This window comes from Pecten maximus, chromosome 4 (assembly GCF_902652985.1).
Source record: "Pecten maximus chromosome 4, xPecMax1.1, whole genome shotgun sequence".
NCBI lineage: Eukaryota > Metazoa > Mollusca > Bivalvia > Pectinida > Pectinidae > Pecten > Pecten maximus.
The window spans coordinates 24,870,540-24,893,326 of NC_047018.1; the positions used below are offsets into that span (position 1 = coordinate 24,870,540).

General features: G+C 40.7%; 1 protein-coding gene across 1 annotated transcript in view; it reads right to left on the bottom strand.

Annotated features, from left to right (window-relative positions):
* Positions 1–3,028: 3,028 nt before the first annotated feature.
* Positions 3,029–22,787, bottom strand: part of LOC117325589 — a 29,449-nt gene continuing 9,690 nt past the window's right edge. Inside the window, exons 7-19 of the mRNA XM_033881925.1 lie at positions 21,845–21,950; positions 20,744–20,861; positions 19,533–19,671; positions 18,290–18,382; positions 17,592–17,703; positions 16,594–16,658; positions 15,849–16,017; positions 15,036–15,178; positions 13,513–13,590; positions 8,522–8,622; positions 6,715–6,862; positions 6,014–6,072; positions 3,029–4,089 (exon numbers count right to left, since the gene is read on the bottom strand). Coding sequence (XP_033737816.1) covers positions 3,927–4,089; positions 6,014–6,072; positions 6,715–6,862; positions 8,522–8,622; positions 13,513–13,590; positions 15,036–15,178; positions 15,849–16,017; positions 16,594–16,658; positions 17,592–17,703; positions 18,290–18,382; positions 19,533–19,671; positions 20,744–20,861; positions 21,845–21,950 — 1,494 coding nt within the window. The 3' untranslated portion in view covers positions 3,029–3,926. The remainder of the gene's footprint in view (positions 4,090–6,013; positions 6,073–6,714; positions 6,863–8,521; positions 8,623–13,512; positions 13,591–15,035; positions 15,179–15,848; positions 16,018–16,593; positions 16,659–17,591; positions 17,704–18,289; positions 18,383–19,532; positions 19,672–20,743; positions 20,862–21,844; positions 21,951–22,787) is intronic.

The following is a 22,787-nucleotide window of genomic DNA, read 5'->3' on the forward strand; positions in this document are numbered from 1 at the left end:
GCATATTGCGTTTTGAGACCAATCTGAAAACAACATGGCCGACAGGCAGCCATCTTGGATTTTGACAATTGAAGTTTGTTATCACTATTTCTGAGAAAGTACTGAATGGATCTTTCTCAAATTTCATATGTAAGTTTCCCTTGGTGCCTAGTTATGCATATTGCGTTTTGAGACCAATCTGAAAACAACATGGCCGACAGGCAGCCATCTTGAATTTTGACAATTGAAGTTTATCACTATTTCTGAGAAAGTACTGAATGGGTCTTTCTGAAATTTCAGATGTAGGTTTCCCTTGGTGCCTAGTTATGCATATTGCGTTTTGAGACCAATCCGAAAACAACATGGCCGACAGGCAGCCATCTTGGATTTTGACAATTGAAGTTTGTTATTGCTATTTCTGAGAATGTACTGAATGGATCTTTCTGAAATTTCATATGTAGGTTTCCCTTGGTGCCTAGTTATGCATATTGCGTTTTGAGACCAATCTGAAAACAACATGGCCGACAGGCAGCCATCTTGGATTTTGACAATTGAAGTTTGTTATCACTATTTCTGAGAAAGTATTTAAGGGATCTTTCTCAAATTTCATATGTAAGTTTCCCTTGGTGCCTAGTTATGCATGTTGCATTTTGAGACCAATCTGAAAATAACATGGCCGACAGGCAGCCATCTTGGATTTTGACAATTGAAGTTTGTTATCGCTATTTCTGAGAAAGTACTGAAGGGATCTTTCTCAAATTTCATATGGAGGTTCCCCTTGGTGCCTCGTTATGCTTATTGCATTTTGAGATCAATTGGAAAACAATATGGCCGACAGACCGCCATCTTGGATTTTGACAATTGAAGTTTGTTATCTCTATTTCTCAAAGTACTGAATGGATCTTTCTCAAATTTCATAAGTAGGTTCCCCTTGGTCCCTTGTATTGCATTTTTGGACCAGTCTGTCCTGAAAACAACCTGGCAAACAAACACCCATTATCGTTAAATCTCAAATTTCTTATATAGCTAGGATTCCCTTGTTTGAAAAGTACTGGAGGGATGTCTCAATTTGCACAGATTAGTAAAATGAAGGGAAAAGTAGAGAAAAGATCAATCTGACATGGAACCTATAAAGATCATTCAATGGTGGGCGCCAAGATCCCTCTGGGATCTCTTGTGATATTTTTCACTCGTGCTGCGCACTCGTGAAAAATATCAAAATATTAGCCCCACTCGTGAAATATATTTGGTATTACTGAAGACACTGTTAGATATCCTCTATATATGACTGTGATCTACCGTCAAGATAACGGATGTGAAATGTGTGGAAACCAGATTCCAGAAGGATCGTGATTGAATTGTCAACCTGATGTCATTATATTGTCACTGTGACATCATGGTATTGTTGAAATGAGGAAATGCAATTGTTGAGAACGTGCAAAGAGCTTGTTTCTATCTAGGGTGAGATTAATAGAACCTTTCACCCCCTTGGGGTAAGATAATGAAGCTGACAACACTCAGCAAGCCTCGTGTTTGGCAACTTAATAATCTTCCCCTTGGGTTGAGATTCCCCTGTCTCACTCCCATGGGGATGAATGATTACTTTTCTCTTGTCCTGTTTACCATCTTATGTATCTGATATTGACGGTACATCAATGCAAAAATATTTTGACGTGACATGATGAAGTTTCGATGTGACATCATTGTACTGTTGCCATGACGAAATGGTATTGTTGACGTGACGAAATGCAATTGTTGAAAATGTGAAAAGAGCATGTGTAGCTTGTCTTTGACCAAGGGTGAGATAAGAAAATGTCACTCCGGTAAAACTGTGGATGTCCTTGTCCAGGGTAAGAGAAAAGACAAGAGGCCTAAGGGCCTTAAAAACGGCCATCTGACTCTAAATTTAAGACCCTTATACTGTTTTAGTATGCATTCTCTGTAGCAGTTCTGGTGGCATTGTCAGCTATGGTGGCCATCTTGGAATTCGGATCAACCCAAAAAATAACAACACTTGATCAAGACCATCTCGGAATCATTTCTGTCAAGTATGAGCTGAATCCCACTGGTGGAATATGAGAAGAAGTTTGAAATAGGTGTTGTTCAGGTAAACAATGATTGCGCAATCATGTTACAAAATGGCAGCCATGGCTGCCATGTCAAAGATTTTTCTATGCCGAAAAATAACAACACTTTGTTGATTCTCTTTCCTTAACATACTCACCAATTTCCAGCTCAATGGCACCAGTGGAACTGGAAAAGAAGTTTAAAATGTGTTTTTCAAGATGGCCACCATGGCGGCCATCTTGGATTTCTGACCAAATAGAACATTAACAACACTTGGTCGGGACCATCTCAGGATCATTTCCGGCAAGCAAGAGCTGTATCCCACTGGTGGAATTTGAGAAGTTTGAAATAGGTGTTGTTCAGAAGAACCATGATTGTGCAATCATGTTATAAAATGGCTGCAATGTCAAATTTTTTTATGAGGCTGAAAAATAACTACACTTTGTTGGCCTCCTTCCATAACATTCTCACCAATTTCCAGCTCAATAGCACCTGTGGAACTGGAAAAGAAGTTTAAAATGTGTTTTTCAAGATGGTTGCCATGGCGGCCATCTTGGATTTCTGACCGACCTGAAAAATAACAACACTTCCTCAGGACCATCCCAGGATCATTTCAGGCAAGTTTCAGCTCAATATCACCAGTGGAACTTGAGAAGAAGTTTCAAATGTGTTTTCGAAATGGCGGCTGTGGCGGCCATCTTGGATTTCGGACTGACCCGAAAAATAACAACACTTGGTCAGGACCATCCCAACATCATTTCAGGCAAGTTTCAGCTCAATCCCACTCGTGTGGAACTTGAGAAGAAATTTAAAATGTGAAAAGTTTACGCACAGCGCACGACGACGGACAAAACATGATGACTATAGGTCATCCTGACCCTTCAGGTTAGATAACCTAAAAATCTCACACTGGTAAAATTGTGGATATCCCTGTCAAGGGTAAGAGAAAACGTGATACTAAAAGTATGCAAATTAAAGACTGTTTTAGCTTCTACATCATTTATTGTAAAAATCAACAATCTCGTAAATCTTCAAACCACGATGAATCTCTTCAGAAGATGTATCATAATGTGAAAGTGATACTGCCATCATTAAATAAATACATAAATTAATCACATAATATGAACAAATTATTCTTAAATAAAATTTCAAAAAAAACTTTATATCCACTACCCTGATTAAACATCAGAGGAACATGAATAAGAAAGTTTTAAAACTGTTTGTCTTGTTAAAGTATGGCACTTCTCAATAAAGTGGAGACATGATGTTTGTTCAGCCAAGTTGTAAATGAACACAGAATTCTTTATCATTAGAATTGTACAAAATAACACATCAGACAACAAAATACAATGTATATGTTTTTTGTTTTTTTTTTACAATTAATTTTGTTTCAATCATATAATGTACACACATGGAAGAATTACAACATAACTGGTATGATGTATTTGGATGTACCCAATAGAAAGCAGAAACTCAAATAGACATTCCTTAACAGTTGGCAACACTTCCATGCTACCATTGAACCTCTAACAATCATTTATCAAACTCTTTCACTGCATAATAAATCTTTTACCCATATACAACATACTTATAAAGATAGGAAGCAATTGCTGTAGAGCTACCCTGTATCTTAATAAACTAGCTATCAAACGTTACTAGGCAAGAGTGCCATTAATCTGGTCACCATTTACAGTCTATTTTTAGGAAAAATGAATATTTTCTTTATTTTCTGTGTAATTCACATTGAGTTCATCCAGAAATATTTAGTGAACATTGGTTCTAAAACATTAAGAATGTTTTCTTGTTTTGCTTATTTAAGGATTAAGTACATGTAGAGTGTAACAAACACATGCTGCAGTTAAGTTAATTATCTGATCTGTTTAGTCATTAACTGCTTCAGTCTCCCTGATCTTGTCCAACAGGTGTGGTCGTATTTGTGCAATCTGGACATGGTTAAGCTCTGTTGCAAATAACTGTTTCAAACTACAGGTGCTCGAGCCATCATCGTTCTGCAGTGGGAATGCTGATGTCACAGAGTCCATGCTGTACAATGAAGGAAAAATGAAATTGTCAAATTGCAAAGGTCAAAATACAGCACTGCCGCATAATCAAGGATATTCAATGTCATATTTAGCTTAACAGGAGAATGATTTCCAGGCCCACACAAGAACAACTAGAACTGTCGCCAGGATGGCTGACTAATACCCCCGCAATCTGGAACTGTTAATTAGAGGCCAACTAAGATAACCTGTGCATGCCGATATTTCTGAAATTCAGAATGTCTGAAATATGTGTTGTTCACAATAAAGAAAATTCAGTTACCAGTTGCCATAGCAACCATAATTTTGAGAAAAAGAAAGTGGCATCTACACATGGTCCTCTATATTTGTGTGAAGTTTCATTGAAATTGGCACTTCGGTTTCAGGAGGAGTTGTCCGGACAAACTTAAAGTTATGGTTCTTATCGGAAAACCTATTTATAGTGACCAGTTGCCATAGAAACCATAATTTTGAGGAAAAGAAAATGGCATGCACATCTACACATGATCATTAATGTTCGTGTGAAGTTTCATTGGAATCGGCCCATTGGTTTAGGAGGAGTTGTGCGGACAAAATGTGTCTACAGATTGACGGACAGACAACCTGATTCCAGTATACCCCCTAACTTCGTTGCGGGGGTATAATGAGTCCTTTTCACTGAAGGAATATTCCGATTAATAGGGTCTTAATCCCTTCAGCTACATTGAAGAGCTAGTAGAGTAATGACATGTCAGAAAGGGCCCAGCAATGTATGTCTCTCTAAACCTTAGCTTAACAGAAGTATTAGTGTTGAATTATTTCTTATATGCTCTCCCTCCGAATGTATAAATTAAAACAAGTGTTTTACACATTATGTTATTAAACTATGGTGAACTAATTTAGAATTGGTTGACAAATTCACGAGTTATTTTGACATTAATGAACTTTCCTCGTGGCAGCACTGGATAAAGTCCAAGTGCATTTGGCCTAACAGAAATCGAGATACAGTGCAAAAACTTATTTTATATGAAATAATAGCAGTAAACTTGACCTACTGACCTCAGGACATGAAAAGCTACCATATGTTTGTTTGCTGGGTTAAAGGCCCAGTGAACACTCGGGGTCATTTGGAGGTGGGGTCTCCTTGTAGTAGTAGATGACTCATTGAACAACATACAGGAGGCCCGTCACATGCCACCCAGAGTAATAAGGGTAAAGTGTCTTACCCAAAGACACAACCACAACAGCTCACACCGGCCCATTTCTCAGCTTCCCAAGAAAAACACAAACCAACATGGGTAGGGAGTGACAAACCAGGCACCTCGGATCTTCACCTGAGGTTATGTGGCTGGCACTCTATCATGGTCCTTTTTTCTTTGAGGAAACATTAGAAAAAGTCTAGTGCAATCAACCCAAAAGAACTCAAGATATAATATAGGGGGAAAAAACAAAAGAAAACCTCATCACTATATGGCCCCTAATATTAATACATATTTGCCAATGTTTACAAATATCGAGTAACCTTCACTCAAGGATTTTCTAGGCCAAGTTAGATTAGCTACAACTCTTTTTCTGGGTCCCACCCGTCTGATGAGGGACAGGAAAGGGCTGGAGTTACTCGCCATTTCAATAGCATTTTATCCCCTTCAGTTTAAATTTTCCTGAAACATTCCATATTTTTACAAGCTTAAGCAAGAAAAATCCATTTGATATGGAACTAAAATACTCTGATAACAACAGCTAAATTTTAATATTCTGTACCGTCAAATAAGTCTACTGTGTTTTGATACTGGCTGTGGTATAAGGTTATTATACTGGTACCAACAGAGTTTTATGGTGCCAGTGAAACCATTATTTAACATGGTGTTATTATGAGTATGCAAAAGGTTTTACAGTTCCAGTTTATTTTAACTGACCAATCAGCCATGCTATGTTTATGTTATACTCACCTTTTACATACTGGCATGTTGTTGAACAGGGCATCAGCATGAAGAGCCAACACTTTCCTCTGTTAAACACAAATTATATTTAAGAATTATTTCTCGACATTTCATAATTGGTTAGTGAATGCAACAATTTGTTAAAATGTCTTTGATGGATAAATTAAAGATATTGCATTGGTTACTAGAGCTGTGTATCACAAGGTGGGTAGCTTGCGATTCGTATCGCGATATCACGATATATGAGAAGCTGATGACCTATCAGATATCTGGTATTACATCATACAGTAGTCATGTTTTGTTTGTGGTATTTCCAGAATATACAAGTCTTTGTCTACATTTGTTACAAAAAAATATACAAGTCTTTGTCTACATTTGTTACAAAAAACATGTTTTGTCCATTTCCCACAAAGCGTTCTTGAATTAAGATAATTTGGATTTGAAAGAACTCCAACAGGCAGCTTTATAAGCTGCTGTAGCGGCCTTGTCAGCCATGTTGTTAAAATATAAGCTAAAGTTGGTCAAGGGAGATAACTACAAATTTCCAAGTATCACGATACAAATCAAGGATAGAAGATGCATCGATGCAACGGTGAATTGTTATTCCACTATTGGTTACACATTGAAGTTAAGTGATCCTGTGAGGAAACTTTCGGACCCCTCACTGATAATATTCTGGTGGTACTGCTGTCCAAGGGAGTACTACTAACCTGTGTCATACAAAGGAGGATGGCATGGAATAACTTGATATGAAGAGCAGGGTTGTCTGTATACGTAGGTAGGAGATCGACAGCATCTCTCCAACATTCCTGCTCCATGTATGTCTGCACTGCCTTTACTTCACATCCATCTTGTTCACTATAAACATTAAATACAGCTTTTAAATCACTACGCCAAGGGAGCCCAGTCATGACATTTACAGGGTGTTTAGAGGTAATAGTCGTTATAAAGGATGCAGCAAAAGTGGTGATTAAAGTCTAATCTAGTATAAAAGTTTCATAAATTTAACCATTTTGGCAATATGTTCCTGAAACTGGAGTAAGTGATTCAGACTTTCTGATTTCATGATAACCAAAGAAATATCAAAGCTGGAAACTCCATAGCAAAAGGCACTAATAGACTACTTGTTTGATGTGTGTAGAAAAAAATAAACTGTTTGGGAGATATGCTCCGGAAATGCTGAAATAACTGATTATTACTAATTGTTGCCATGGTAATCATGAGAATATTGAAACTGAAAACTGCTCCATAGCATAAGGCACTACTAAATCACTTGATTGATTTTTGTAAAAAGTTTTGTGAAACATGAAACTTTATACTGCAGCTAAAATTTGCCCTACCCTAGGTGAAATAAAAAAATCCAGTTTCATCTTACCTGGCCAGAAGGAACTAAACAAAGATAGGAATGGTGTCCTATCATACCTGTAGGAGTGCCATTATGCCTTACCTGTAGGAGTGCCATTATGCCTTACCTGTAGGAGTGGCATCCTATCGTACCTGTAGGAGTGGTTTCCTGTCTTACCTGTAGGAGTGGTTTAGATAGGTATGGTGTCCTAACTTAGTTCATTGTTGTTTAATATAATGGGTCTTACATGTCGTCATTATACCACTCAGAACTATTTTGTGGGTATTAAATTTTTGCACAACACAAACTTAAGAAAATTTAACACTTTTATACTAGGTATTCATTTTAATGCTGTATTTCATGTTTAAGATTACAGTGAAATTACAACCCCAACAAATATTAACAGTCATACCTCTGGTGTTATGTGCTCTTACCTATTTTTTCTTAGTACATTGTATTTCTATTCTTATGCCATACAAACATTGCTAGCCTGGTGGTCACACAGTGCCTGGCGAGTAACAGCTGGATATAGACAGGTGTGCTGTTATTCCTTACCTGCCCAGTAGCAGCTGAATGTAGACATTTATGGTGTCTACTTATCTAGCCATTCGGAGCTGGATGTACACAGGTATGACGTCCTAGCTTACCTGTCCATTTGGAGCTTTATGTAGACAGGTATGGTGGCATTAATGTCTTGTCCAGTAGGAGCTAGCTGAACATAGACATGTATGGTGTCCTAGCTTACCTTTTCATTTAGAGTTTTATACTGATTGCAGGTCAATGTAACCTGACTTGCCTGGCCAGTAGCAGCTGACAGCAGGTCAGTGTTGTGTCCTGACTTACCTGGCCAGTAGTAGCTGATGGTAGGTCAGTGTTGTGTCCTGACTTACCTGGCCAGTAGTAGCTGATGGTAGGTCAGTGTTGCGTCCCGAGTCAACTGACCAGTAGTAGCTGAGAGCAGGTCAGTATTGTGTCCTGACTTACCTGGCCAGTAGTAGCTGATGGTAGGTCAGTGTTGTGTCCCGAGTAAACTGACCAGTAGTAGCTGAGAGCAGGTCAGTATTGTGTCCTGACTTACCTGGCCAGTAGTAGCTGATGGTAGGTCAGTGTTGTGTCCCGAGTAAACTGACCAGTAGTAGCTGAGAGGAGGTCAGTATTGTCTCCTGACTTACCTGGCCAGTAGCAGCTTAACGTAGGCTGGTGTGGCATCCTGGACACATTGAGACTTGGACAGCTCAGGCAGACACATGAGGGCACGATCATAGTACTGAAGCTGTAAGGTAACGCATTCATTATGATAGCAATGATACATGTATCATTATCTAACATGGCTACAGTGTTGACACGCCCTCCAGTCTGTTACTGTAAACAAGGTCGATACCATACAACATAATGAAGGTAATTTATAAAGAGACAATACAGCATACTAGTTATAACCACCCATATCAATACTGCCACATATAGATATCCATATTAACATGATGTAGTCCACATGATGTAAAAACAAAACCGCCCCCTCCTCCCCAGACAGTAAAGATGATGAACACACAAACACTTCCCCTCCTCAGACAGTAGAGGATGATGAACACAAACCGTCCCCCCGTCCTCAGAGAGTAGAGGATGATGAACACACAAACACTCCCCCTCCTCAGACAGTAAAGGATGATAAACACAAACTGTCGCCCCCTCCTCCCCAGACAGTAAAGGATGATGAACACAAACCGTCCCCCCCCTCCCCAGACAGTAAAGGATGATGAACACACAAACAGTCCCTCCCCAGACAGTAGAGGATGATGAACACACAAACTGTCCCTCCCCAGACAGTAAAGGATGATGAACACACAAACAGTCCCTCCCCAGACAGTAAAGGATGATGAACACACAAACAGTCCCTCCCCAGACAGTAAAGGATGATGAACACAAACCGTCCCCCCCTCCTCAGATAGTGGAGGGTGATAAACTCAAACTGTCGCCCCCTCCCCCCTCCTCAGACAGTAGAGGATGATAAACACAAACCGTCGCCCTCTTCCCTCCCCCCTGTCCTCAGACAGTAGAGGATGATTAACACAAACTGTCTCCCCCTCCCCCCCCCCTCCTCAGACAGTAGAGGGTGATAAACACAAACTGTCCCCCCTCCCTCCTCAGACAGTAGAGGATGATAAACACAAACTGTCGCCCCCCCCCCCCTCCCCCTCCCCTCCTCAGACAGTAGAGGATGATAAACACAAACTGTCCCCCCTACCTCCTCAGACAGCAGAGGATGATAAACACAAACTGTCGCCCCCCTCGCCCCCCTCCTCAGACAGTAGAGGATGATAAACACAAACTGTCGCCCCCTCCCCCTCCCCTCCTCAGACAGCAGAGGATGATAAACACAAACTGTCGCCCCCCCTCGCCCCCCTCCTCAGACAGTAGAGGATGATAAACACAAACTGTCGCCCCCTCCCCCTCCCCTCCTCAGACAGTAGAGGATGATAAACACAAACTGTCGCCCCCCTCCCCCTCCCCTCCTCAGACAGTAGAGGATGATAAACACAAACTGTCGCCCCCTCCCCCTCCTCAGACAGTAGAGGATGATAAACACAAACTGTCGCCCCCTCCCCCTCCCCTCCTCAGACAGTAGAGGATGGTAAACACAAACTGTCTCCCCCTCCCCTCCTCAGACAGTAGAGGATGATAACCACAAACTGTCGCCCCCCCTCCTCAGACAGTAGAGGATGATCAACACAAACTGTCGCCCCCCCCCCTCCTCAGACAGTAGAGGATGATAAACACAAACTGTCGCCCCCCCTCCTCAGACAGTAGAGGATGATGAACACAAACTGCCCCCCTCCCCCCTCCTCAGACAGTAGAGGATGATGAACACAAACTGTCCCCCTCCCCCCCTCCTCAGACAGTAGAGGATGATGAACACAAACTGTCGCCCCCCCCCCTCCTCAGACAGTAGAGGATGATGAACACAAACTGCCCCCCCCTCCCCCCTCCTCAGACAGTAGAGGATGATGAACACAAACTGCCCCCCTCCCCCCCTCCTCAGACAGTAGAGGATGACGAACACAAACTGTCCCCCCTCCCCCCCTCCTCAGACAGTAGAGGATGATGAACACAAACTGTCCCCCCCCCCTCCCCTCCTCAGACAGTAGAGGATGGTAAACACAAACTGTCTCCCCCTCCCCCTCCCCTCCTCAGACAGTAGAGGATGATAAACACAAACTGTCGCCCGCCCCCCTCCTCAGACAGTAGAGGATGATGAACACAAACTGCCCCCCCCCCCCCCTCCCCTCCTCAGAAAGTAGAGGATGATGAACACAAACTGTCCCCCCCTCCTCAGACAGTAGAGGATGATGAACACAAACTGTCCCCCCCCCCTACCCCTCCCCTCCTCAGACAGTAGAGGATGATGAACACAAACTGTCCCTCCTCCCCCTCCTCAGACAGTAGAGGATGATGAACACAAACTGTCCCCCCCTCCTCAGACAGTAGAGGGTGATAAACACAAACTGTCCCCCCTCCCTCCTCAGACAGTAGAGGATGATAAACACAAACTGTCGCCCCCCTCCCCCCCCTCCTCAGACAGTAGAGGATGATAAACACAAACTGTCGCCCCCCTCCCCCCCTCCTCAGACAGTAGAGGATGATAAACACAAACTGTCGCCCCCTCCCCCTCCTCAGACAGTAGAGGATGATAAACACAAACTGTCTCCCCCTCCCCCTCCCCTCCTCAGACAGTAGAGGATGATAACCACAAACTGTCGCCCCCCTCCTCAGACAGTAGAGGATGATGAACACAAACTGCCCCCCTCCCCCCTCCTCAGACAGTAGAGGATGGTAAACACAAACTGTCTCCCCCTCCCCCTCCCCTCCTCAGACAGTAGAGGATGATAAACACAAACTGTCACCCCCCCTCCTCAGACAGTAGAGGATGATGAACACAAACTGCCCCCCCTCCCCCTCCCCTCCTCAGACAGTAGAGGATGATGAACACAAACTGTCCCCCCTCCCCCCTCCTCAGACAGTAGAGGATGATGAACACAAACTGTCCCCCCCCTCCCCCCTCCTCAGACAGTAGAGGATGATGAACACAAACTGTCCCCCCCTCCCCCTCCCCCTCCCCTCCTCAGACAGTAGAGGATGATGAACACAAACTGCCCCCCCCCCCCCCCCCCCTCCTCAGACAGTAGAGGATGATAAACACAAACTGTCGCCCCTCCCCCCTCCTCAGACAGTAGAGGATGATAAACACAAACTGTGTCCCCCCCTCCCCCCTCCTCAGACAGTAGAGGATGATGAACACAAACTGTCGCCCCTCCCCCCCTCCTCAGACAGTAGAGGATGATAAACACAAACTGTCGCCCCCCCTCCTCAGACAGTAGAGGATGATGAACACAAACTGCCCCCCCCCCTCCCCCCTCCTCAGACAGTAGAGGATGATGAACACAAACTGCCCCCTCTCCCCCCTCCTCAGACAGTAGAGAATGATGAACACAAACTGTCCCCCCTCCCCCCCTCCTCAGACAGTAGAGGATGATAAACACAAACTGTCGCCCCCTCCCCCTCCTCAGACAGTAGAGGATGATAAACACAAACTGTCGCCCCCTCCCCCTCCTCAGACAGTAGAGGATGATAAACACAAACTGTCTCCCCCTCCCCCCCCCCTCCTCAGACAGTAGAGGATGATAACCACAAACCGCCCCCCCCCCCCTCCTCAGACAGTAGAGGATGATGAACACAAACTGCCCCCCTCCCCCCCTCCTCAGACAGTAGAGGATGAATGACACAAACTTATCCCCCCCCCCCCCTCCTCAGACAGTAGAGGATGATGAACACAAACTGTCCCCCCCTCCCCCCTCCTCAGACAGTAGAGGATGATGAACACAAACTGTCCCCCCTCCCCCTCCCCTCCTCAGACAGTAGAGGATGATGAACACAAACTGCCCCCCCCTCCCCCTCCCCTCCTCAGACAGTAGAGGATGATAAACACAAACTGTCCCCCCCCCCCCCCCCCTCCTCAGACAGTAATAAACACAAACTGTGTCACCCCCTCCCCCCCTCCTCAGACAGTAGAGGATGATAAACACAAACTGTCGCCCCTCCCCCCTCCTCAGACAGTAGAGGATGATAAACACAAACTGTGTCGCCCCCCTCCCCTCCCATCCCCTCAGACAGTAAGTAGAGGATGGATAAACACAAACTGTCGCCCCCCCCCCCCCCCTCAGACAGTAGAGGATAAACCAAACGTGTCCCCTCCCCCTCCTCAACTAAATGATACAAACCTTCCCCCTCCCACTGAAATTCCCCCCGTCCTCCCGGGATAACAAAGGCCACCCCCCCCCCCCTCCTCAACAGTAGAGGATGAAAAACAAACCGGGGCCCCCCCCCTCCCTCCAAGAACTCAACATTCCACCCCCGCCCCCTCACCCGGTGATATACACAATGTACCCCCCTCCCCCCTCCTCAGACAGTAGAGGATGATAACAAACCCTGTCCCCCCTCCCCCCCCCCCTCGACTAGAGATAACCAAATTCCCCCCTCCTCAACAGTAGGAGATAAAACACAAACGTCCCCCCCCCCCCCCCCCCCCCCCGTAATAAACACAAACTGTGCCCCCCCCCCCCCCCCATCCTCAACTTTGGATAACCCATGCCCCCTCCCCTCCTCAGACAGTAAGGGCGATAAACACAAACTGTGTTCCCCATCCTCGGAGGAACCAAACAAACCCCCCCCCCCTCCTCAGACAGAGGATGATAAACACAAACTGTCCCCCCTCCCCCCCCCCTCAGACAGTAGAGGATGATAAACACAAACTGTGTCGCCCCTCCCCCCCCTCCTCAGACAGTAGAGGATGATAACACACAACTGTCGCCCCTCCCCCCCTCCTCAGACAGTAGAGGATGATAAACACAAACTGTCCCCCCCCCCCCCCCTCCTCAGACAGTAGAGGATGATAAACACAAACTGTCCCCCCTCCCCCCCTCCTCAGACAGTAGAGGATGATAAACACAACTGTCCCCCCCTCCTCAGACAGTAGAGGATGATAAACACAAACTGTCGCCCCCCCCCCCCACCCTAGAGGATGATGAACACAAACTGTCCCCCCCCCCCCCCCCCCCCCCCCCCCCCCCCCCCCCCCCCTCCCCAGACAGTAGAGGATGATGCCACTCACAGCTTGTCTCCTCCGGATGAAGGCTGATACTCCCACACGCTGGTCATTGATGAGTTGGGCAATCTTCACAAAGTTTACCTGAATAAATGTTAAAAGTTGTTTCAGTTATATTTGTGTGGGAGGGTTGGGGGGATTTTCCTGGATCCCATCACACATTAGATATTAAAACATATTAAGTATGAAAGAATCCAGAGAAATGGTTATTTACCCCCTCTACCCATTACACTTTTATACAGGGGCCTCCCCCCCCCCCCCCCCCCCCCCCCCTTCTCAGACAGTAGAAGATGATAAACACAAACCGCCCCCCTCCCCCTCAGACTCAAATACTTTAGACCCATCACCCATGTATTACTAAGCTACTTAATGACTTCCATACATAATTCCCTATGTTCAAGCCTAGAACAGCTCATACATGTTAACTACGATTGTAATATGTGATTTGAAAAAGGACAAGCACATGCTTATAAACTTTTCATACCCATTTGTCTAGATGTGACACTTAATAGAAATACTAATTTTGGTAAAACAAGTTTACAAATGTGTCCAATCCCTGATGGTGAAAGTAAGAACTTACAACAAGAGGCCCATAGGCCTTAATGGTCATCTGAGTTTTGAAATATTTCAGACCCTTTTTAGCCGCCCATCAGCCCCTGGAGGTCAGTCAGGCCAACATTTGCATACCATCAAACTGGCAGTTTGAATTAAATTCACAAAAGTTAAATTTATTTCAATTGAAAACAAACTAATAATAGTCAAAAATGTGATTTCCCTATAAAAACTATTGTAAAGATAACCACTTTCCCAGGGTCAAACATGAGACCCTAAGGGTCATGAAATTCACAATTTTGGTAAAGCACTTTAAGAACCTTCCATCTATGATGAGCATTTGATTTTACCTTATTTGGGTCTTGAAAAGAAGATTTTTAAAATTTCAGTTAATTCGACCCTTTTTGGCCCCGCCTATCAGCCCCAGAGGGTCGGTCAGTGTTCACAAAATAAATTTGAAATTCAAGGATCAGAAAATACATTTAATTTCATATATTTAACTGCAGGTGGATATCATGATAAAATTAGTTCTCTAAAGATATAGAATATCGATTGGTTGACAGGATTCAGCTTAACAGATCCCCAAACAATCCTTTTACATTGCCATTCCTGACAGACTTTATTACAGAGCTAATGATTTGGAGTAAATGTAGACCTCGCTTTGGTCCAGAAACAGAAATAGTGTAACTATATATGACTTTGTAACTATATACATGTACAGTGAATATGATTTTGTAACTATATAAAGACTAGACAAATTCAGGGCATCCAGTAGACCCTTGAGAGTATGTTTTTGACTCCCCAAAATCAGATTTGACTCTTTGAAGAGTTTGAAGGAGCATGTCTATCTGAGAGATAATGTTTTTAATTTGACCCTTCATATTTCTAGGAAAAGGTGATTTGACTTCTGAAATTGCTAGAAGTCAAGGGTCAACTGGATGCCCTGAAATTACGACTACCACAAATCAGGACCTCACCAGTCTGGATGGTTGGACAATGAAAAGCAGACGACAGATGTGCTCAAACATGGGTACAGCAACTTTGGTGCTGACAGGGCTCACAACACTGTCCTTGGCCAGGATACACTGCCAGCGCTGTAACTGGGCAGAGCTGATATCCTCTAAATACACAGTAAAATTATTCATATTATATGTCTCCAGTACTTTTTGTAGTTCTTTATAGAATATATCTATACATGTAGTCATCACAAACTAAATAATGTTGCAAACAATCAGCGATACTTTAAAATAAAGAATATTGATGTACATTGTACAATATGTTTCTTTATAGAATTCAAAGCCTCACAAAAATATGAAAATAAGGGTTGTATATGTGGAGTTATAACAATTTGTATGATATCAAATTGGTAGCTTCATAAACAATGCACATAATTATACGTATTTTTTAATCATACCTTTCATAACCAGATCAACAAAAGCAGAAGAAACACAATAATTTGAATGCAAAAGAAGATATAGGACTTTAATGCTTTATCTAGCTTTTTATATAGTATGGTATATAGTTATTTCCCTTCCACAAATTATTAATTACAAGTATCTTGGATTTGCTCTAGTAATGCCTTCTGTTTTGATGGCGGTAGTGTTACTTTGTCCTGTATAGATGTAACTTGATCAATAAATATGTTATTAAGTCCAAACTATCATTCATTACTTTCATGCGGAGCTCTTTTGGAAATCAGAAACACACCACTGTACATCCTAACATACACCCATAAGTAAAGCTACCAATATCATATTAAATATATTTTACTTGTGTTACTCCCACCCTACCTGTATCAAAGTCAAGTTGTTCCATGAGGATGTTGAGCACCTCCTGTGGGTACTTGTTAGCCAGGAGGAGAAGCCATGCCTGTCTCCCAGACATAGACATACTGGTCTCAGGACTTAGGACTCGTAGCACCTCCTCCTCAATGTTACCAGGACAGATGCTCGGTAACACCTGGTGTCAGAGGTAGGTAAAAATAAACATTTCTTATAATCAATGTCAAATAGTAAAATGGCCTCTGTATCTGACGTCCCTTGCATAGTTCCAGAGTGTTGTGATCAAAGGAGAGTAATTGGTTATGATTCTGTATATTAAGCCATTCAATTTTTTTTTTTTTTTTTGCAGTAAAATGCACACCCTACACATGCTATTCAAACCTTGTAATAGTGCGATATTTGTGTGCTTTTCTAAGCCTGCTGTTACAACTTTAACTTAAGCTTGCTTGAAAACTATTATTGTAGAGGCAACTGTGTACTCTCTTACACATTCCAATACATACAATTTAAAATTACACAAACTTTCAATTAATATATTTTCTTAATCCCATGAGTAAATCGGTAATCATTTAAAAACCTTTACTAATAGTCACAAACATCATTATGCATTTTTCCTGAGCTTTGGAAAGTAATTAAGAGGTCTCCAAATAATTTATAACTGAAAAATCACAATTTGCAATTTTTTTTTCAGAGATGACACAAACTAATAAACAAGTTGATATCTGGATCAATTTTATAAAGATTATGTACATACCAATGTTCCATTAAGGATTTCCTGTTGGAATTTCTCTAAACTCCAATACTCCCTCAAATATGGATCTGAAAATATATACCATTGTTAACATACATTGCATGTCAAAATCTTCATACCTTTGGCAGACATCTTTGAGAGGTATCTACTGATGGATAAACGTATGCTTTATACGTCAATACAATTGCTTTATATATTGATATGATTCATGTTGTTCCACACCTTACAGGCTTACTTTCAACCTGACCCTGAACTTTGACCTGAATGTATATCGTTAATGTAAACAAAGCAAGTAAATGCTATGTGGTTATCACCAAATGTGGATATGGGAATAATTTGGATTTGTGCTACATTTCCATAAATGTTTAAGTGAAAATGAGCTGATTTACATAAAAAGCTTGGAACTATTTTGCAATGTGCATTAATAGTTTCATGGTAGTAAAGTACATTTTCCTGCGCAACATAGCAGTACACTTCACTCAGGAGTCACTTGAACTCAAGAAAGGTACACAAAACAGAAATATGTTTATTTTGAATGTTGTCAACTTGTAGAATTTGTTGCAAGATAAACAGAACACAAGGCTTGTATGTTATAATACGAAATTTATTTTGGTACACACAGAAATCCAAGATGACTCGGCAAAGCCTTGTCACTTCAGCTCTCCTGAGTATCGCACCAAAATAAACTTTGTATTGTAACATACTAGCTATGTATTCTCTATATTCCACTCCATCTAACCATTCATTCCTCGGTCGAATTGAAAATAGAGAAAATAATCTAAATATGAAAGTATTTGCATACAATAAATTTGTATCTATACATGCAGGAGGTTTACTAGATAATTCCTTATCATACTGAATTTACTCCCATTATAAAGAATAAAAAAAAATCTGATAATTCTCCTCATGTAATACATCAATGTCAGGGTGTTTAAAAAAAAGTCTGAGATAAATAATATTGATTTAAGTGTGTGTTTGATTTGTATAGGTAAATATATTACTCAATGTTTCTGCTAGCTTAGTACTGGGAGGTCGGTTGCCCTCAGTTTCCCAAGCCCTGCCAAGCTTGGTGATACTATCATACACAGGTATACCGCTGTTCTGAGTCTTCAGCTGTAACATCAGATATACATTCTGTGTAAATCGTATTATATAACATAAATAGTCAGTTATGTACAATTAAATAGATTTTAAGCATGGACATAATTTGTATATATTTTAATTTTAGTAACTGAATGTGTTACTGGTACTTTTAATAAGGCCTATTCTAGTAAAATATCCAACGGGAGGACTCCAGAAATAAATAAATATCTAAGCATGGAGGGTACTGGAAAACACAGCCTACTTTATGGTATTATTTTAATCAAATCATTTCTATGTGTCGTCCCTGTTTGCAAAACCTTGAGTCCTCTCATTGGGTACACATAACTGAAATAGCCTTAAATAATCTGACAGAAAAGAACTAATTAAAGAGTTGAGTGGGGATCTGTACAAAGTTACTATGTACATAGCAAACAATATTAATCTGGAATACCATATACACTAAATACTACCAAACCTTTCAGACAAATCCTGGTACCCTGTAATCATTAATGGTTTGATAATAATGAGATCACTTATCTTTAAGTATAGGACAACTGGACATCAGTTCACATTACTACTAATTATTTAACACAATTTTAAGGCTACATGTACCTACCTGCTCAAGATACCCCAATTCAACTGCCTTTGTCTGGAAATTGTTGACAGCCAACAGATCCTTTATTTTATCTTCAGTATGTTCCTTAGTTCTCTGGTAAAAATAAAGTTCAATGATAAACAACCTGCCATACTTTAGTATCTTTAAATAACTGAAATTCAAATTACTCACTTTTATGTATGCATGACTTGCTTTCAGTCAACAAAAAAGTCATACAAGACTATACAGGAGACTCAACAGCCCATATGGGCCATACAGTACTGTTAACAGGTCATATTAGTTTTAATGGTCCATCAACAAATTAAAACTCATACAAGGCCACCTTAGTTTTAATGGCCCATCAACAAAACTCATACAAGGCCACCTTAGTTTTAATGGTCCATCAACAAAACTCAAACAATGCCACATTAGTTTTAATTAAGCATTGAACTGCTTTCATTTGGAAGTTATGGGCTGATGAATGCCATCTGGACGAAGGCAAATTTAATGAAGCGCGCTAGCGCTTCATGTTGAATTTGCCTTTGTCCAGTTGGCATTCATCAGCACATAACTTCCAAATGAAAGCAGTTCAATGCTTATATTTACATTTGACAACGAATTTGAAAGACTATATCCAGGAATTGTACTCTGATAATGAATAAACAAATTATTATCGTCAAAGACGGAACAGCCTTTTCAACAGCCATCTTTCGTTATCGCCGATGTTACAATTATGACGTCACTATAATAATGACGTCATAATAAAGATTTGGAAGTTATGGACTCATAACTTCCAAGTGAGCTTGGTAAAGTTATATAGTGGGGCTGCAGTGTAAATGTAAATATTGGTCCATCAACAAAACTCAAACAATGCCACATTAGTTTTAATGGTCCATAAACAAAACTCAAACAAGGCCACATTAGTTTTAATTGCCAATCAACAAAACTCAAACAATGCCACATTAGTTTTAATGGCCAATCAACAAAACTCAAACAATGCCACATTAGTTTTAATGGTCCATCAACAAAACTCAAACAATGCCACATTAGTTTTAATGGCCCATATAGGGTCAAACAGTAGCGATAAAGCCAAAACAAGACCAAATAGGTCATATACACTGTAGTAGTTTTTGAGACTCCAAACTTATGAAATGAACCAATTCAATTTGTTCTACACCAAAGCAGTAATTCCTTACAGCAATCATGTCAATGAGATGTTTCTATTAAACTCAGATGTTTTGAACATATTTTACTGATCACTTACCTGGATGACATAAATGTTACTTGTAGTAAAAAACGACATCCACATTGTCCCTGGACTTAACTGACAAACATCAACAATATCTAGGTTATCAGGACTGTCTAGGGTGTCCATCAACTGTCCGGTGTCCTGGTCAAACAACCTGTGATATAAAGTCTATCTTCACCTCCAGTTTAATGCTGAGGAAATGCAGTACAATGACATTCATTTAACGCTGACTAGAAATTCCTGTATCATATGACAGCAACACTTTGGTACAATAATACCTATAATAAGATGTATTGAAACCTGATGAAGGTGTATGTGTACTTGATAGATAGTGGTTCTTAAAATGTCCCCTATACATAGATACATGTATCACCTTAGACAGGTAATACCACTAAGGAATGACATCAAAACAATTACACGTAAGGAATGGCATCAAAACAATTACAGGTCAGGAATGACATCAAAACAATAACAGGTAAGGAATGACATCAAAACAATTACAGGTAAGGAATGGCATCAAAACAATTACAGGTCAGGAATGACATCAAAACAATAAAAGGTAAGGAATGACATCAAAACAATTACATGATTACTTTATACAATTGACAGTGTCAACTTATGTCAATATCTATATCTTACGCTATTAATATTTTTTGTACAGTGTACATATTTCCTCATGTCCTTTATACAAAAGTACCATATATAGACAGGTAAAATACTATTATATAGACAGGTAAAATACTATTATATAGACAGGTAAAATACTATTATATAGACAGGTAAAATACTATTCACAGAGAAACAGTACTAAAGACCAGTTCATTATATCATATGGCTAAGTAAACTTGGGAACTCGAGAAATATACTTTATTATGAATACCTACTAGATAATATTGTTAAATAAAACAGGTGGTCAAGAAGCAAAAATGTTTAAAAGAAGACCAATGACAGTTATTGCTATTTCTAATCTTTGTGCAGTTTGCCTACCTACCCTTTCTGACAGACAGACTGCCTCTGTTAATACTTTACAGTTATACAACTTGTATTTCCATTTGTGTCTGTGATAATCAGGCTTGTTTGGCTATAGACTACTGCCTTACATCCACTATCGAAAATATCCATACTACTTCTGTACAATATAACATGTTGTGAAGGACTGAATTCACTCAAGCTTCCTCACCATTGAATGTGTGAAGTGACTGAAATATAACCTATGTCATACTTACAACAGATGTGATTTATAAACAGCAGCCAGGAAACCTTGGAACTTCATCCAGTTGATCACTCTATCGGATTCTTTCACATCTTTGAAATGCAGCTTTTGGAATTTTTGCAGCTGACATGCTGTATTTGTGATAAACGTACATAAACATACATCATTCTTAGCAAGAATTCCAAGTTAGTGGATGTGTCGCCTGCACAGCAGGTTGGGTGATTACGAAGAAATAGATAAATTTTCCTATTTAAGAATTAATGTTAAAAGTAAGCGAGACCTGCATCATTCAAGTATCCTTGGAATTCAGCAATACAAAGGAAGCACTTTCGGTAAATGAGCACTGCATGAAGTTTAAGTTTGATCAGCCCAAGAGATCAGGATTTATTGCAAGGAAACAGATATGATTTTATCGTAACATTGACCTTGACCTTTGGACCAGTAAAATAACCATCCAATGCATGCACTTGTGGTAAGGAAAAACTGACTGAAAATTGAGTATGACAGGCTCAAAAGACTTGATTTATCACATGGAAACAAAATTTTTCGATTTTTAGTAGCAGTGACCTTGACCTTTGACCTTCAAATCTGTAAACAGCCCAAGGAAACTTGAGTTATCACAGGGAAGCCTCTGTGTGGACATCGACGCTTACCCCGACATAGTGATACCCAAAAAGTAGGTGACTCAAGGTACGTACATGTAAATTTATATACAATTCTTCAACCTAAAATTATTAAAAGGGGTTAAATCTTTCAGGAAGAGGTTAGAAATAAGCTTACTTTTGGTTAGAAATGGGTAATGGACTTATTTTTCGGAAGAAATAGGTACTGGCTTTCCTTTAGAAAAAAGTCAGGTATTGGGATTTGATTTTGTTTTATTTTTTTTTGTTGGGGGGGGGGGGGGGGGGGGGGAGAATTTGGTACTGTGCTTACTTTTTGAAAAGAAATTGGTATTGGGCTTACTTTTGGAAAGAAGTTAGTACTGGACTTCCCTTTGGAAAAAAAGTTGGTATTGGGCTTAGATGTTGGTATTGGACTTGTGTTTGGACAGCAGTTACTACTGGGCTTTTGAAAAAATAAAGATGTTTTGTACATATTTACTACATTAACTTACAGTTTGTGTCTGAGATAGTTTTGACCTTTGTCTGACCTTCTATCACTGTGACCTCCATTGTTTGGGGGTCATAGGTCACACCTGTCATTCTGTTTTCTGGTTTCATCTACAAAACAAAAATATGTCTCTATAAAAGTATTACAATATCCACGGATACACGGCAATGGTTCAAAGATGGCTTACTAGCTGTGCAAATCAAATTGGTTTGTCAAACTTTTTAAATGTAACATTTCAGGTATAAATCTTGATGGACCAGTAAGTCTTTTGAAGGCGTTGAAAATCTTTGTCAAAAGCTTGTCTGAACGAGACATAAAATCACTAGGTACATCCAATACAGTATTTCATAAACAAACACCTCTGGTTCAACAATAAACAAGAGATCCCAGAGGGATCTTGGCGCCCACCATTGAATGATCTTTATAGGTTCCATGTCAGATTGATCTTTTCTCTACTTTTCCCTTCCTCTAAGTCTTACTAATCTGTGTAAATTCAGAAACAGCCCTCTAGTACTTTTCAAACAAGGGGAACCCATATATAAAATTTAAGATTTAGCGATGATGGCTGTCTGTTGTTTTCGGATTGGTCCCAAAATACAACACCAGGGACCAAGGGGAACCTACATATGAAATTTGAGAAAGATCCCTTCAGTACCGTCTGTAAAATAGCGATAACAAACTTCAATTGTCAAAATACAAGATGGCTGCCTGTTGGGCAGGTTGTTTTCTGACTGGTCTCAAAATCCAATATGCATAACTAGGCACCGAGGGCAACCTACAAATGAAATTTCAGAAAGATCCCTTCAGCAATTTCTGATAAATATCGATAACAAACTTCAATTGTCAAAATCCAAGATGGCTGCCTATCGGCCATGTTGTTTTCCTATTGGTCCCAAGATGCAATATGCAGAACTACAGACCAAGGGGAACTTACAAAAATGTTTGAT